The following is a 19,461-nucleotide window of genomic DNA, read 5'->3' as shown; positions in this document are numbered from 1 at the left end:
GTGTTGATGATATAATATTTTGTTTTATATTTGCAGGCATAAAGGTTTCCTGAAGGACTGCCCCAATGGACTACTCACGGAACAGGTAACTACTTCTTTCATCAGATTTATAATGACATTACATTGTGCACTCGTCAGGATAATAAGGAATTCTACCTTTTAACTTTTCGATATTTTTTAAAATTAATTTTTTTCACATTCTCCAAACAATTTTTTTTTAAATTTGATTTTTTCAAATCCCGCCAAATCGATCGAAATCTCTGGCGGGTACATGTGACGTTTTGTTGGTTAACAGTAAGGCCATTCCAATACGGGTCGGTATGAAATCAACAAATCCTAAATAAATAATTAACAAGATTAAAAATATCCCTCATTCACGCTGTATTGCACGCGGCCACACTGACCGACACCACCGACCAATTACAAAGCGTTTAAATGTTTTACATTACATATTAAATGGAAAAACAAACTTTTTAATACACAGCTTTTTACTTTTTTTTTAAAGTGGTGTATTACAAGATGAGTTTTTTTCATTTAATATATAATGTTACACCCCGAAGTGTTGGCATCCTTCGAAAAAAAAAATTAAAAATAAAATAAATCTTTTACGATTTTAATCATTTTTAAATTACGATTCATTAACTATACGCAACATTAAAAATGTAATATAACTTATATGTTCAGAATCAGCGTTTTTTTTCTGAATGAATGCATATATTTAAAAAAAAAATTATAATATTTTTTACTCAAGTTCCTAATTGCAGCTTTCAGGGAGAACGGAAAACATCCTCTATGAAACTCAAATACAGAATTCCCTTGCTCTAAGCCATCAATTCTGACACGTTTCCTGTTTATCATATCAACAACTTGAGACTCTATCAAGCAAGAGTATCCCTCTTAGTTCTATCTATACCTTCTGTAGCCGTGACACTTTTTTCTACTTATCCCTACTTTTGTATTAGGCACACACTTCAAAGAACCCCTCGTGTGAGAAATGAAATAAACATCTCGAATAGCCTAACAACCCTGTGTTAAACATCTTTCCTATTTTTTTTAGGAAAACGCCTGTAACGTTTCGGTATAAGAAAACAAAAATCAACATGCTGCAGAGACCTTTCTTTTGTCGCGTTGGCATGAATGGGTAGATAGCCACGGAGAAAAAATAATATGTATTGAAAATTGTGCGAGCAAGAAATAAGATCGCTTTTAACGGAGAAGTAAAATATACATTTTTTTTATAATTTTACGCGGAAATAAGATCTCTTTATCTAATAAATAAAATAAGCATTTTCGTATTATTTTTATTAGGAAATAGTATCACTTTTATCTGAAAATTGAAATGTACATTTTTTAATGTTATTTTCACTTTGAAATATTTTATATCTGAATATATAAAATGTACATTTTTTTACTAAGAAATTTGATCGAATTTGTACAGAGTATCCGGGGATAAATCACGATTAATTCGAGAGGTGATTCTATTTGATAGTAGAAGAAAAAAAGATGAATAAATTTTTTCGAAATTCTGACTTATTTTTCACATACAAATACTTCAACATTTTACCTAAAAACTACCTTTAAAAGTTGGAATTTCGAATAAAGTTATTTTTATTTTTTACTTGTACTCTCATGTAGAATCATCCCAAAATTTAGCGCACTTTACCCCCGGACACCCTGATTGATAAATAAAATACATTTTTATGATATTTTTTTCGGGGGTTCATTTTCATGAATAGTGGCAGCTAAATAATTGAACATTTTACATGTCAAATAGATTTCATAACATTTTAATCAGAAGCTTGAAATCCCTGGTACAGAGTTCATTGTGAAATGTTCTGCCGCGGTTTCCGTTGACGTTCCCTGGCATTTCCATTTAGTCTTTCCGCTTCCGTTCAATTATGAATTGGCTTAGAACTGCCAGCAATGAACCTTCATTTTTTGCCAGGGACAATTCATTGTATAAAATTTAAGAAAATAGAGTGGTTCCGAAAACTAATCTTCTTTGGAAACGTTATCTTATGGCGCGAATACATTTGCGAGCCGAAACGCAAACTGAGCCTCTAATTATGGGAAAGGAACGAAGTAACAGCAAATGGCGCGAAACGCCGCTTGCGGTTGCTTCGAACCTAAATTTTTTTGCTGCATCCCCTGTGGGTCTTTGAAATTGGATTTCTTACTCTCACGTCATAGACATTCAAATTAATAGACATGCCAATAGGTAAAGGGGAACAAACCAATTTCGAGGAGCGCGGGAAGACCTTCCCACTCTCCGCGATTTGTCAATAAATTAATCTGACAGTATACAGGCAACTCTCATTGTTATGTCACCATTCGGTCCTCGAAAAGAACATCTAATTAGATGTTTAACTAGTAATTCGTAATTACGAATTACTAGTCCTATTTTAAAATTGCTGGCTGCGTAAAAAAACTTAACTACATATCAAAAATCGGGATAGCAAATATTCGAGCTTGTTTCCAAACTATATTTTTTTTAATTATTGAAGACAATATTAGCGATTTCTAAACGAAAATCTCAAACAGAAAAATCAGAAAAGGATACGGTCACATCTGGGACTCGAACCCAGGACCCTTGTCTTTCCGGGACACTTAATTATATTTTTTTTAATTTTCACATCTTGAAGGCTTTTACATGAATATATTTAAGTTATTTGACAGTTTAATAATAAGTGTAAAGTACATAACATAATAATCTGAGCATGAACGATATAAGCAGGTACAACACAAGTTATCATAGAGAGTTCTGTTGAATTTTTGTTACACTATTTAGTTTTACAATTTTACAAATGTGTTAATTCCAACTCACTCAATTTTAGATTCAACTTTTGATTGTGCCTGCTTTCTGGTTTACTTCTTTTAGCCGCCTAATAATTTGAGCCGCGACATTCTGAGGCAGGCCTTATCTCTTTGAAAGGCCCAACTACAATGCTGCATAACTCATTTATTAAGTTAATATCCTACTAATAACCTACTGTTACCAGCTCTGTACCGTTTATGTTGAGTATGTTATGTTATGTTTTATGTTAATTGTGTATGGCTAAGATCACCCCTAATGTGTGAAAACCAAAATAAAGAATTTAAAAAAAAAGATAATATCGTAAAAAATATATTCACCACAATGATGCATTCTTATATTACTTGCTATATTAACATCTATCACGGTTCCGTGAAAAATCACGGGATGTTACAATTAATATTATAGGGGTCCTTTCAAATATTATCTAAGCACTATAGGGGGCAGGGGGGTCTTTGCTTTGCTTATTTGTGATGACATGGGGGGGTGGGGGGGTCGAGATTGTGATTACGTCAGCACTGCTCAGCAGTAGTTATTTTTTTTACACATTGGCAACCCACACATTGTCTATGTTTGAAAACCGAATACATATTCGGGGATTCCCACAAATAATTAATACATTTAGGTACTCGCTTAAAAAACAGAATACATTAACAGAAAAATGCATATAGGTACCAATTACACGTAAGCATGGGAGGAAGGGGGGGGGTAAGAGCTTTGCTTACTTTTGGTGACAAGGGGGAAGAGGGGGTAAATAATTGTAATAAATCTGCTTACGTAATACTTGAACGGCCCCTAGGATTCATGAAGCTTAAAGTATTTATGAAATATTTTCCTAGAAAAAACAAATACTAATTGTCAATTTAACTTGTAATATAATTATATTTTTTGTAATTATTCGGGATCGCTGGTCACACTAAATACGATTTTTTTAATAAAACCTTTTGATTCACTTTAATTACTACAAAATAAAACTGTCTGCTTTTGGGAAAAACATTATTTTTAATTACGTAAAATAAAAATTCCCATCGAATGAGCCAAAAAAATTTCTGTTGATGGTATTTTCGTATATTGATATTCCTGATACCATACGAGTGGCTAGAAGAGACGTTATTACCATTGACTCTATGCAAATTAGGAAGGCATGTTTTATGAATAAAGAAGTTTTGTAAAAAGGTTAGGTTATTATAGGTTAGGTTAGGTCAGTATAGTTTAGGTTAGGTTATGATACTTTATGTTAGGCTAGGTTAGGTTAAGTTATGTTAGGTTTTTTTGCATACAAAAATATTTAAAAAATATTACAATGTTAATATTGAAAAAAATCCCAAACGCGGAGAGTTTCCTTTTATAGTAATGAAGGTGAATCAAAAGGTTTTATTTAAAAAAATCATATTAATCCGGGCCAGCGATCCCGGATAGTTACCATATTATTACAAATAATTATTAGAGAGACGATCAGAATTATCTTTCGAATGGACAACGTTAGTAAACTTTAAAATCATTAGTGATTCAGATTTAGGTCTATCAAACAATTAAACAAAACACCCACACATTTCAAATAATGAGTAAATTATTAATAAAATAATGTTGGTACCTACTTCATCGCTTGTCTGAATTAATCGGTTCCAATTTAGAAATACATTACTTTATGCAGTAATATTTCACATCACGCACTTATAACCAATATTTTCAATCCTATAGCAAGTTACAAAACTAATACATGTTTATTTTTCAGGGTTTCATAAAGATCTACAAACAATTCTTTCCACAAGGCGACCCTAGCAAATTCGCATCACTTGTATTCAGAGTTTTTGATGAAAACAATGTAAGTAAATCAAATTATTTGCATGTTCAAAAAATATTATAAAAAGTAGAAACCGAATAATTTGTTACTATTTGAACTTAGAAAATGTACATTTTAGTTGGTGAATGCTGTTAGATACCTATCCAATTGTACTTGGAAATATGTTCGTCGTAAAAAGCTGACTGAAACTAGATTTTTCAAGGTGTTTGTCGTAACAGGAACCATATCTTTTAGCGGACCAAGACGCGTAGTGGCCTCCAAAACTTAAGTGTTTAACTCAATAACCATAAACTATAGGTTACCATGGTCCTATCCATTTATATCCCGTATTGCCTGGCATGTCTCTTGGAAAAGGCACGGGCGGTCCAATAATAACGTGCCGCTACTGATTTTAAAATATGGCTATGACAAGAGTTCTTGCAACTTGTGGTTATTATGTGAGTTGCCAAGAAAAAATAATATATTTAAACACCTCATATAGGTTTTCAGTTGTATTATTTGCTTATATTAATAGTCATTCTGATTAATACTGTTGTGATGATTATTGTTGTACCACTGCTAGGCCTAGTTGTATGAAACCTCGTCGCTTTTAACATCGTAACAAATGCCTTGTTTTAAAATGTCGCCATTTTCCATTACAAGTAACGGTCCCCGTTAAAACCCATTTCTCGGCTCATCAGCTTTCCAAATGACCATTAAACTTGACGGTTGATTGAACAACCTACCTTGAAATTTGATCAAACACTGCCGGGCCGATAACCAGTGGTTTAAAATGTTCAGGTTTTGAGTTTGTATTTTTGTATTGCATATTTTTGAGAGTGCTGCATTATATTATTTGTACCCGCTAAGCTTTTACCACAATCTTTTATGACATCATCTACTCTATATCGTTCAAACCTGTGACAGACCACGCTATAAGCGCGCTATTTTCTCGTGGCTTAGCCTTTTTCAGCATACGAGCGATATGATGAAATAGGCCAATCCATGATGCGCGTAGTGTAATCGGTCAGCCATATAATTGTTCATATGACCTTTTTAGATCCCAGCACCCACTATTGATTCACCAACAATGGTTTATATAGGACTGCGCTTTATTTTCCTGAACAATTGTTTATATAGGAACGCGCTTTATTTTCATCAACAGTGGTTTATATAGGAAAGCACTTAATTTTACTAATCAATCATTATTCCTTTCGCAGGATGGCTCGATAGAATTTGAAGAATTCATTAGGGCACTTTCCGTAACATCAAGAGGAAACCTGGACGAGAAATTACATTGTGAGTGTTATAATATTTATAGACCGGTCAGTGGCTAACTTGCCAAATGCGTCAGGCTCCCACACGGGCGTCGTGATTTCAATTCATTGGCTGACTGCTGCCTCCATTACGCAAGTCTTATACACATTCCGCTTATAATGATGGTAGGTTAATCAAAAAAATAGGGTTCAATTAGGTATATTTCCACTGCGAGGGATTTGAATCCTCGCTTACTGAACTTACCCACACCTAAGGTCTGATTCGGTTGCAGACTCAGGTTGAGGTGCTTCAAACTCCCTTTCTTTTGATTGCTATTAAATGGCTTTCAGCATTTTGATATTTAGCATAAACATCGATTCTCGATCTTTTTAGCTTTTTTATCAAGTAGTGATCAGCTGAGATGTATAAAAAAGTGACCGTTGTTCTTGACAGCTAATCACAATTCGATCAAAAGCTTAATCAGGCCGAGATTCGGCATTTATGTCTAAAAACAAAATTATACTGAAAGTCGATTTGATGGCAATCAAAATTTAAAATGGCGCTGACCATCAAAGTTTTTGATTATTGAATATTATATAGTTTGTAAAACCCAATTTCTGTATTGATCTTATCCCATAATATGATGTGGACACTGAAGAGATTGTCGACAGAAGTGTTCGGTGAGCGTGTCATTGTGCCCAAATTAGAGCAATTTTTCATTGATTCTACTGAAATTGACGTAGCGTTTCCAAAAAATCTAAATTCTTTCACAGGTAGAAAATTAATTTCTTTGGCCTGTCTGAGTTCTAGGAAATGAACGGTCTTAGTAAATTAGTGGGGAGTATAGAGACGATAATTTATTTGAATATATTTTTGTTCTTATTTATGTAGTATTTTGAATTTTGGAAATATTCAAGCCCACGGATACTGGACCCTTAGTGTAAAACGTTTTTACAAACTTGGCACAATATGCCAAAAATCGATCGAGTGACTTAAGCAATTTAATCCTTGTCAGCTGTGCACCAAAATTTTTGCAGCTCTTTAACTTTTATCGTTTTATCTCAATAAATTGTTATTTTTTTCTTCAATTAATTCTTCACAATAGACAATAGATTTTCAATATGGTACATATTTGGTCTATTTCTAAGCCATGGAAGCGTTGGAATTTGCATATCTTGAAAAATATTTGCGAACAACTTTGGGATTGTGGCAAGGAGCCTTGGTGTGCATGAATATTCCATAAAACACAACTCTAATTAATTCTAAAGTAATTAGATGAATTAATTGTAAAATATGTGTAAAAATTATCTTCCAAGATATAAAATCTATGTAATAAACTTCACACGTCCGTATGGTGATATCAGTTGTTTTTACCTTCTAATCAAATTAAAACATCTTGGAAAAAGTGGACATCAGTGGATGTGGATAATGGATGACAGTGAAAATGTTGTTTCTTTTCTAGGGGCCTTCAGGCTGTACGACGTGGATAACGACGGATTCATCACGCGAGACGAGATGTATAACATAGTGGACGCCATCTATCAAATGGTGGTAAGTTACCTGTTCTTTTTTTGCTTACCCTCGAATATTTATGAAGATCTTGGATTATTTATGGGACACGTATTAGGTTGGGACTTCAATGTACGGAGGGTTCTTTTTGAGATATCGTTCATTTAGGGATCTCGAAGGCATGACCATGAAAATGATAATCTTATTTTTAAATTTTGGATTTGTAATTCGTTTTATCTCACATCGAGAATTTAATAAAATTTCCATGAAAGTGATATTGGTTAATAACTTAAATGCCTTATGCATTTGTAAAGTTTAAAAAATCAATGTTTTCCGTACCTATTCCACCTTAAAACATAAAGTAAAAATCTATGACAAAAAATTAACCTCTAAAAAATATTTTTTAAATACATCTTTTATCAAATTTTTATGACTCAGTTTTGAACCTTCCTACCCAGGAACTAGAGTCGACAACTCTACTATACGAGCCGAATCTCCAGTCAATAAACCCGACATTTATTGCTTATATTAACTACTCTAATGTCACCGAATTTCAGTGTCCGCGTGTGCGATTGCCACTAACTTGATAGAATGCTTTGTCATTGACAAAGAGTTTATCTACCTAGTTTCAGCTCAATCGGATGTCGGGAAGTGTGGCAGTTTACGCTTCCAAAATTTGCAATAATTCATTATCGAAAACGAAAGTGAAATTCTAATAGGTGTTTTTAAAAACATAATTTTTACTGGACACTTTAACGCCTCTGTACTTTCACGAAACAAAAATGCAAAAATCATAAATTTTATAATACCCTGATGAAAGAACACCATTCTGAAGGGAAATATTGCGCTTTTTGTGACCAAATCTGTAAAGCCAGTTACGTCGAAAGGAAATGTGACAGTTAGATAGTGCCTATCTATTATTTTCTGTAAGCTTCATGACTAAAGCCATTTCAAATACCTTTTCAATTATGAAAAGTATTAGTTAATTAAATTTAAGTTCAATTATGCAAGGTTACGTCAGGCTTCGTTATTTAACCAGGATTAGGGGTTGAGAAGACGTTTGAGCGATCATTTGTCCACTTTAAATTATCTGTGTTACGGTTTCGGGATTTTAGTATATTATATGAGAGGTAGCCAGGGCCAAAATAGCTGTTGTAGTTACCCACGACACAGCCAGCGCTCGTTGCATTATGCATCAGTAAACAGTAGACACCCCGTGTTAGAACACTCGACTACGGACGTGGGCAACTTTCCACAGACGATGCCTGCTTACCAAACTCACGAGAAAATAAAACGACACACTTTAAACTTCACGGATAAACGAGTACTCAATATGCCAGCCTGCTTTATTGCAATGCGTTTAGAATTCTTTGAATTCGAGCTCTAATGCAACTTCCGCCGTGTTCTACATGCTCTCGAAATTGGCTATTTAAAAATTTTTGAAACGTTGCTTGGTATACTTATTACAAAGGTATATATATATGTTCATAGGTATATATATATTGTCGCAGATGGGTTGAGTGACCAGATCTAAATGGTCATGTACCTCAAAGTCGTTTCATTTCCCTCCTCAACTTTGTTAAGCCTCATAGTTCAATTGGCTTGCCCTGTATCCATTGTCTATCATTTTTTTTTAATTTACTCACAAAAAAAACATTCCGTAAATTTTTTTTTTATTATAATACATCTATTTATAAGATATTGAGTATTTAAAAATGTAACAATTTTTTTTTGGTTTGGCTAAAGAATGAGTCTTCCTTCCCAGGGACTAACAAAACTGAGTGAACTCCGCTCCACTTAAGCCAAATCTGAAAAAAAGCCTAATTGGATGGTACCGAGATATATTTCGTATAAACTGCTGTAATGTCATCCCATTTCAGAGAAATGCATACGTGTCCGCGTGTGTACGTGATTGCAACCAAAGTTAATATAATGCATTGTCATCCACAACCAATGTATCTGCCAAGTGTCAGCTCGATCGGATGTCGGGAAGTGGGTTTATTTCTACTTCCAAGATTCCATTTCATTAATTTATTCATTCAATCAAAAAACTAAATATAAATTTAAATATAGGTATTTGAAAATTGTCGCTCGTTGCAGGGACAACAACCACAAGCCGAGGACGAGAACACCCCTCAGAAACGCGTGGACAAGATCTTCGACCAGATGGACAAGAACCACGACGACAGACTCACGCTGGAAGAGTTCCGCGAGGGCAGCAAAGCGGACCCGCGCATCGTGCAGGCGCTATCTCTGGGCGGAGACTAGACCGCCTACACACACACCTCCCCCCGCCCGCCCGAGCTATGAGTCATTGCAATGTCTTCATTATCTGGTCAACATATTACTGAACGTTAGCTACAGATTTAATATTATTTTAAATAAGTTCATTCACTTAATATAATGTTACTCGATCAATGTTAGAGATTAGATTAACAGTAAACAATAAGGTTTGCCAATTTTAAATATAATTATGATATAATGCTGTAGCTTCAAAAGACATGAGAGATGACATCACACAAAACCACGATCGTTGGAAACGATGGCTCATAGGATTTCAAATACATGGAAAAGTTATTCATTTTGCTTCAACCTTTGCTGGACGGATTGCATTTTGCCGTAATGGAGATGCCAGGCGTAGAATTTAAAATATGGTTGTGATTTTGCCTTTCTTGCTAATAACCTCTCTCAACAGTTTTATTTTAATTATTAATGGTTCCCAGCTGCGCTCCAACCCTCATAAGTAACTTTATTAACTTACACCGGTGCAGGGGCGTCTTTTCGGAGACTTAGAACAGCATTGCCCTGAATCCAATATTAACATTTTTTTATTAAAAGTAAAATTTCTGCTGAAAAACTTCACGGTAAAGTAAACCGTTTTGAATAATGAGATATTTTTTATGGAAATTAAATGTTCCAGAGAGCAAACAATAATGTTCTTCAAATTTAAAAGCACTTTCTCTTAAATTGAAACAGTTTTGAGCTTTGAGCTTAGTGAAGTTTTTTCTGCAGATTTATTATTGTTATAAATATATTTTTATAGAAACTTACGAAAGAAGAAAAGTAATGTATCATATAATATTTATTTGATGTTATTTTTTAAAGAAAAACGCATTTGCTATAGAGACTGCCTAGGGCTGCTGAGGAAAAGGCTTCAGTAAAGATGCAAAACAGACTTGGAATAAACTAAATTATGAAGTATGACAATCGGGTCGTTGACTTTTAGAAAGGTGGCGCTAAAAATAACTTTGTTTGAATGTATAAGCCTTTTAAAGAAAATTATATGTGCAATTAATGGCCTTTTCGTGATTATTGTAAGATCTTCCTTGCGAAAATTATGCGAGCATTCTATCGTTTTACACCAAAACTTGCTAGCAATTTATACATAAATAAAGGCTTTCGGTGTGTTCATAGAATGGCTACAATTCTTTTAACAGTCTTTGAGAAATAATTAAAAAAATATTTGGCATTCGGGTGATAAATTACATGATTTAAATTAGATTGATGTGTAGGTAAGCGAAGTCCTATGAAATTGTGAAAGTGGTTGAATTAATTATTATATATTCCATGTATTTAACTTATAATTTTAAAACAACATGAAAATATCCTGACAAAAATTTTGGTTCATTATTTATATAAATGCCCACTTACCCATTGCACATTAAAACGGTATAGCGCATTTTACATTGATAAGTGTTTGATGGTCTGCAGAATGTGCAGGTTTTTGGAAACGTCGAGTATGGAACCATGACCAATCATCTTAAAAGGGAATGTAGGTACTCAAAGAGTGAGATATATCTACCAAACATTCCTGTCTGATCTGTAATTCATTGCTTCCTGTACTTCTATTTAATACATTTGTGTAACAGGCGCGTTCCATGACTTTTTCTGATTTTCAAAACTATCCACAAATAAAAAAAAATCTACCATTTTTTTATACAAATAAGGTAAGAATTCAAAATCAAAACTCTCGAAAAGTGTTATACTTCAGTAAAAAAAATGTGAAATCAGTATGTAACACAATTTTTTTTATATATTTAACTAAAAACAACATTATCATTTTTTTTAAACATCATATTTATGAACATGTCCTGCTTTGCACCTAATTAATATAACGTGTGAAAAATGTTTCGCCTTCCGAAGGTATTATCAAACTGTGAACTTCATTGAAGCCTTGTCAATTTGATAATGCCGTTGGAAGGCAAAACAACTGTAAAGGTGAATCACAAATACACAGCAGAATTCAATTACGACTAAAAAATCGTTTTAAAAATTAATGAATAACAATATTTAAAAAAAAATTAAATAAAATGATTTTTTTTAATAGACTTGATAACAATAAGTATATTGTAACAAAAACATTAGTATTGCAAATTCTTATACCATGAAAATCGAAATAAAAGTCACGGCACGCCACTGGTGTGTACATAGGGAAAAACTCACGTAGTAATTAACTGCTGCTTCGTACTATCAACAATTAACATTTTCAGGTTAAGATGACAATAAAAGTTTTTGATTCAGAATAATAATTATAAAGGAACTGAATTGGCGCCTTGAATGTGCTAGCAATTAAACTACGAAACTAAACACTTTATTATAACTACCTTCTTGAGAACAGAATTCTGTGACAACAACACGTCCTTGGCACAAAACTCCATAATATTTGATCGTATCATTGTCTCAAGTCTAACGAAGACATAGGCATGAATGTATAAACAAGCACGTCCTTGTACAAAATATAATGAACGGCTACCATGTACATACTTTGAGCTTTATTTCACCTTTAGCCAACCGTCATCAAAGATTCACAATCAAATCACTTATGACGTCAATTTTAATCTTTAGCCAACGGTCATCAAAGAGTCACAATCAAATCGCTTATGACGTCAGTTTCAAATCACTTTTGACGTCAAATTTGTTACTTCGACTTAAAAAAAAAACTGGTTTTTCTTTTTAATCTTTCTGTAACCCTTTGAAACTCATTCGTTTGTGTATCATACAATTTAAAAAAATACTTCTGAATGCCAAACTAAGTTTCTTATCTAATGTAGTAGATACTTAATAATATATAAATAAAAATTACACATTCTGATGAAAATTTTCATTGTTAATTATTGTGTGCTGTTAAATAAATTAAGAAATTTGATTTAATTAAGGTTTAAAAATATATGGAATATGAAATTAAAATGATAAATAGATAAACCAAACCACAAAACTTTTATTAATTTTGGATTTGCGACTTTCACGGTCAAAAGTATTATAATGATTTAGTTTAGGGTATTATGCCATGTTTCGCTACCTGCTTCTTTTGCCAACTTTACGGACAACATTACAGTATCCATCATCGGGGCAGATGTATCTTCTGCACACACGGCATTATACCCCAAAAATAAATCAATATAATCATTAGAATTCATTCGTTCATTATGATTTATTGGGTCCTGTTCACATCTCTACTTTGTTATAAAAAATCAGATGCAACTTTAATCAAAAACATTATTTCCTTCATTGTTGTAAATTATGAGGCACAGGCCGATGTTTATCCTACATATGAAACATATTTATATTTTGTGTGTATTTATACACGGTGTCCGGAAAATCGTATTAAAAGCCGGAACTGGTGAATCTACATCCCGAAAAATATTTTCCCGAAGCCGCGTTTATGATTTCAGTTTGCGGGACCTATACCTAAATCCATAAACACAAAAGTAGTTTGGTTCCTTCCAAATTCCATGTTTCTGACATAATCCCAAAAGTAGTCTGCTTCCCTCCAAATCCCACGTTTCTGACATAATCGCAAAAGCAGTCTGATTCCGTCTAAATCCCATGTTTCTGACGTAATCGCAATAGCAGTCTGCTTCCCTTCAAATCCCATGTTTCCGACATAATCGCAAAAGCAGTCTGCTTCCCTCCGAATCTCAAAATACTGACAATCGTAAAGCAGTCTGCTTCCCTCCAAATCTCCTGTTTCTGACAAAGTGTTGTAAAAGCTATCTGCTTCCTTCCAAATCCCACGTTTCCGACATAATCGCAAAAGCTGTCTGCTTCTCTCCGAATCTCAAATTTCTGACATAATCGCAAAAACAGTCAGCTGGACTCCAAATCCTATGTATCTGACATAATCACAAAAGTAGTCTGTTTCCTCCGAATCCCATGTTTCTGACATAAAATGTCTTCAAAAAAAGATGTTCACTGATCGTCTTCTATTTATATTGTAGCATAATAACTATATATAGCATATAACTATATAATATAGACCTTAAAATAAGTCTATTATTTTTGCTTGAATGTATAATTTATCAATAACAAAAGAGCAAAGGGTGCTCTTCTTATTGATGTAAATATTTCACATGAATCTCTTGAGGTTCATAAAATGTAGAATTCCTTATTATGTACAATATAATCTATTATTATCAAGATATGATGAAGTATTTATAGAGATGGTTAAAAAAATGATATTTATATGCGAGCAATATTTACATCCCTTTTGGAAAAATTATCGTTGGGAATGGATGCTAGGACGAAATTTACTTAATACGATGCTTATCTGAAAGGTAATTTTCAGTTTCGCTTTATACTAAAGGTTTTTCATAAATGCAAGGTGCACATAATATATTATGTTGACGTTACTTAAAACAAATAACGATGTTTTGACAAACATAAAACTTTGAATTTATTTCGACAAGTTTTTATTTTATTTCTACATATGTAAGAACGATTGATTCGGTTCTGTTAATAAATAATAAATTTTAATAAATTTTCTAGAGCATTGAAAGTACATACATTATATATTGAAATAAATCTTCGAAAAAAACGAATATGAGAAACAAAGTATACACTAAATGAAGAACAAAAATAATTGGGCCGTTCATGCTAGCCAGACGTCACAGAGTGTTTGGATAATAAAAATTTGAGAATAGACAAGTGAGAAGTGTGAAATACAAAGTAATTGGGGTGGTAATTGACTCTACACTCTTGTTATTCTTTTGGGTAAAAAACTTCTTTCGTTCGTCACCGAGAATAATTTATGCTTTTTTGGCCAGCTCACTTTTAAGATCTATACGACGCACAAATAACTCGGGTAACCATTTCCGTTGCGGATCTATGACTGATTATTGCTCGCGCGGGTTGTATTTCAAGGCTAACCTCTCTCCCCGTTCAATGACGTAAGCGCACTAACAAGCAATGGACAATTGTCTATATTTAGAATATACACGCCACTTGGCGTCACAACCCTTGGGCCACGAGACACATTTAAATATTTGACGACATCAAAAGCTAACTTTTGTGGAATATTGGGGAGCATTTTTAAAAACGTTTTCACATTAAAAGTGGTCCGTATAAAATGCACAACGTAATATTCTAATTCAATACAGATGCCAATCATAATTTGATCGTACGTATGAGGAATTTGGTAGGTTTGATGTTTATTGCTTGTGTTCAGACAAAACATAGAGGTGTCTTGTAACAATTTGATAAACTGCTTTCATTCAAATGCAAAACAAATCGGAGTTCGTACATAACACAAAATACTCTCTCTGTCCATAAAAATATACGTTAAAGAAATAATGAAATTCAAGTAGGTATGCACTATTAGCCCAGGTTTTGATATTTCATATTTTTATGGGGTGGGAATTGAACTTTCATTGAATTTTACAAAATATTTTTTAAGTGAAAAGATTTTAACATTCACTATTTACGACACAACTAAAGCATACAGGTTTTAAGACGTCTTTCAGTTTTTAATATCCAGTGTTATGTTTACGATGTTCTTCAATTTTTAAATTTCATTTAATACACTTTTAAACGATTCGATATTTTAATATTGATTATAAACTCAAGTGATTTTTTTTTTAATTTTAACAATACTTATAAATGTGCATCCTGAAATGTTATTTTAGTAATGGTTGGTTAATTATAAGTCAATAAGTGTTCACAAGTTTATTTTATCACGACAAGTTTGGAATTGAGGATATTAGATGGTTTATCATTCTATTGTCATAGTTCTTTCATGACAATAAACACATTTATAATATCTTTGTTACGTAACTTATAAACATTTTTTATTCATTTTAATCTTGCTATGTGTACCTTAGGTGGGTAGCGTAAACTACGGAAATCATTGATAAAAGTAGAATTAGACCATGACAGTACAGTACTAGTGCCTAGGGGGTGAGGATCGTCTGATTATTATTTTTTACATTATTTACATTTGCCATTCTTCATCTATCCTCCATTCCTCACTGGTGATTTTAGTTAAGATTAAAAGTCAAATGTTATACATCAATTTACTAATAACTACTTTCTTCTTATAATTACATAAATAACTTCAATACTTTTGATCAAATCTCATTATAATAAACATTTTACTAAACATTCGTTGAAACAATAAAGTTTTTCGATGAATAGAGTCATTTCAATAACGAATTATTATGAAAAATAATTCAAAGCAAAATGTATTTTTATTATCATCTTATTATAAAAATTGAATTATTTTTGTGTTAAGAATTGTCAATTAAATATGCATTCAAATCTTTATTGTGTTGTTTCATTTTATCTTCCCCCTTTCCCTAGGTTTTATTTGGGATTCATAACAAACGAACTATTTTGTATGATCAAGACTGTGTCATCGGCGAAAGATATTATTTTTCCTGTTTTCGGAATCGATGGCATTTCAATTACATTAAGGTAAATAATATTGGACCTAGGACTGTTCCTTGAGGGATTCTGATTCTCATGTGTTGGTTCACTCAATACATTATTTATATTTATATGTTGGTATCGTTTGGATAGATAACTTACGAACTTAATATAAATCTTTTAACGACAAAAAGCCAGTTGTTCAACAGAATTTGAATTCATCAAATTACAAGTTCTGTAGGGGTTCTTTTCAAATTTTGTATTTACATAATTACTGTCACATAACTATTATAATGGTATAACTTTAATAGAACTTTCTAAAACTTCAAAACTAACTTTGAAATTTTATGAATTTTTGAAATTCTGTGAAACAACTGGCCCTAATTAAGATAACATAATATCATATAAAGTACGTGGACGGTTATACACAGAGACGGCGCACAAAGACAAAACCAGTGAAAGTTTTATTTTTTTATGTACATTGTATATTTAGCAAAATTCACAATAAAGTGGACGGTTTCAACGCTGCGATGGAAATGGATGTAGGTATACCGCTAATAGCTCTGTTGCAATATCTCGTTATGGTAAACTAAGCAACAACAGAAAAAGTGGTTACAATGGAGCTCTCGACAGCAGTACTGTATATGTGGTTCAACGGAGCTCCCGGTTATCAAGATTATTTGCAAATCTCAAAAGAAATACTGTAAGAAATTTGGGAATGCACACTCACAGGGTGTGAATTATGGAGTTTATGTTCCAATTTTAAAATACTCCATACAAAAGAGTAGCAGTTTTTTTGATAGATGAATTACTGAAAAAAAAAATTGTAAGAAAAACGTGTAGGAAACATAAGGAAAATGGGGTCAGTGAAAGGTGTGAAGCTGGTTGAGGAGGTAATGTCATGGATATGTTGTAATAAGTTAAATTTGAAGCATAAAGTTGGATGTTTATGATTTTTTTAAATCAAAATAGCCATATATTGAAGGTTTAGATGATAACTGCAAACACCTACAGCCGTGTTAACACTCTTAGAGCTTGAGGCGGTTCCCGACCAACAACAAAAAATGTAGTCAAAGGGCAAAACGAAATCAATTATTACTGTAATAATATTTCGAGCCTTTGTATTTCCCCTATAGCTTGATACTTGCTGCACTTGTTTAGGTGATGTGAGGCAGGCTTCGCAGGACAGAGCTAATACTTAATGCAGAATTGCCTTTTCTCCATAAAGATAAAAGAGAACGTAATATCTCAACTATGATTTATTAAGGAGGCGATTCGGAAGGCGGATACGAGTACCCCCGCTCCGGGAACCATTCATTGGATAACCATCACATCTACCATAACTCACCCATTTTTGGTGACTTAGCAGAGAGTTCATGGGGTGAGGTTTGTACATCTTGACATCCGCCCACTACCTGCGATGTGGGCAGAATCGGTAGATACCAGTTGAGGGAGACCGATGGAAGGGATGGATTCATACGTGCGTCGCTCCAGAGCACACTTTTCCCCAGATCCAACCCACTTCTCATACCTTTTTCTTTCCCAGAACGTCCTCTTCTTCTTTTCCTTAAAATGACCCTCCACACAATATCCCCAAAGATGACAGGCATTTAGAGAAATTATTTTCTTCGAGGCCTCCTGTGTAAAGTAAATGTAAAAAAAAAACAGTACAAAAACAATTGTCCTGGACATAATTTAATGAGCGCAGTTTTTATTGGATTGGTGTGTTGTGTACCTATATCGGCGTCATGGTGTGATTTGTTTCAACAAGTTAAAACGATCATACAGCAATTCTTCCATCCCATTCAATGATTGCTCGTTGAAAGCGCTTCTCAATTATTTCAAAACATTTCTGGTGCAAGCGAACATTTATTGTAACCAATAGTTTTTTTTATTGATAACCTCACAAGAGTCCCAATCTTCGTGCTATACAGAAACAGTGAGACTATGGCATCCCAGATTGGGGTATGTTGTGAAGCTGAAGAGTGTGGAGAGGGGAAGGATATGGGGAAGAGGAAGGTGGTGTATCACCTGGCTATTCAGATCGGGTCTCCAAACATGACGAAAGCCATTTCAAGCAACGTTTTGGTTTTGAAGGTGGTCTCTCCTCTGGGCTATACTAAGAGTATCTACCACTCTGGAAAGTGTCACAAATTTAGTGTAGTTCGTATGATCTTATATGAATTAACAATATAATTTTTAAGGTACTTCTTCTTCTTTATGTGCCGTATCAGGTCCCCCCGACGTTGGCGATCACTCAAGAAAATGTCTCTTTGTCTTGCGCTGCACGGAATAGCTTCTCCACACTTCTAATGCCGGTCCACTCTCGTATATTTCGCAGCCAATACATTTGTCTCCTACCAGGCCCTCTGCGACCCTCTATCTTGCCTTTCAATATTAACTGGAGCAAGTGATACTTCTCCCCTTGAAGTACATGACCCAGATATGAAATTTTCCTGATTTTTATTAATGTAAGCAGTTCTCTCTCTGCTCTAGCCCGCTAGATTAAGGTACTAATACAACAGAAATTAATAACTTTAGTCCGCCTCAGCACACGTCACCTTAGTGAGGAGGACTAAGAAATACAAATTACCATACATATATTTAACATCATATGTTGTATGTACTCGTACAATGTTTAAATAGTCGCCATAATAAAACATAATTTAAAAAAATAATAATAAATTGAAAACAACAAACTTTTTTTTACAGTACTATTTAAAAATTATCAATATGTTTCAAAACCAATGGTTTCTCCATCAGGATAATGTATACTAAATAAAATTCACTTGCGCACGCCGGTATTCAAACCAGCGACCTCCGAATTCGTAGTTGAAGAACTTACCCCTCGACCACGTAGGCTATCATATTATTTATGAAAATATATATTTATAAATCTGTTACTGTGTGACTTAGTTTGATAAAAACACAAAAATAATTCGCACACCTAATTAAACCTTATATAAGTTTTTTTTTAAATCATTTTGTAAAATACAAAGTAGTTTTACTATAATACATCTGGATTTAATATTAATAATACATATATTGTTATTAATAGATGAATTAAAAATGTATTTGTAACCTGTGATTGAAGATGCCGCAATCTAATTGGTTCTAAGCAAACGGTACTCTTAACCGAGTCACATAAAAACTTCTAGGTTTTTCCGAAAAAATATATTTAAGAATATTCGGTACGTAAGTAACCGTAAATTCCTAAATAATCCTTGATCTTGTCACATCCACGACCAAGGTTCGTAGAAAATTTACTTAACAAGGTTCGCTCATCAAGGGTAGAGCGGTGATTGGCCAGAAAGTCGTGACGCAGCTAGAAGCTCATTTTCCACTGGGTGATTTGAATTTATTACAAGACAAGTAGCATCATAATGCGTTGGTAATATTAATACTATTATTTTATTTTAAAACTAATGTACGGATTAAAGAGAACAATAGCAGGAATATT

At 33.3% G+C, this 19,461-nt stretch overlaps 1 protein-coding gene across 3 annotated transcripts in view; it reads left to right on the top strand.

Annotated features, from left to right (window-relative positions):
• LOC149412376 (frequenin-2) overlaps window positions 1–15,881 on the top strand; it is a 268,559-nt gene extending 252,678 nt beyond the window's left edge. For all 3 annotated transcript variants that reach the window (XM_089646180.1, XM_089646182.1, XM_089646181.1), the window contains 5 exons: window positions 37–85; window positions 4,548–4,637; window positions 5,816–5,894; window positions 7,315–7,403; window positions 9,462–15,881. In XM_089646180.1, the coding sequence (XP_089502306.1) occupies window positions 37–85; window positions 4,548–4,637; window positions 5,816–5,894; window positions 7,315–7,403; window positions 9,462–9,629 (475 nt within the window). In that variant the 3' untranslated portion in view covers window positions 9,630–15,881. The remainder of the gene's footprint in view (window positions 1–36; window positions 86–4,547; window positions 4,638–5,815; window positions 5,895–7,314; window positions 7,404–9,461) is intronic.
• The last annotated feature ends 3,580 nt before the right edge of the window (window positions 15,882–19,461 follow it).

Source organism: Hesperophylax consimilis, chromosome 23 (assembly GCF_061612785.1).
Source record: "Hesperophylax consimilis isolate HC1 chromosome 23, BYU_Hcon_1.0, whole genome shotgun sequence".
Taxonomy (NCBI): domain Eukaryota; kingdom Metazoa; phylum Arthropoda; class Insecta; order Trichoptera; family Limnephilidae; genus Hesperophylax; species Hesperophylax consimilis.
Note: the sequence above shows the minus strand (reverse complement) of the source record. Positions and strands in the feature narration are given on the sequence as shown.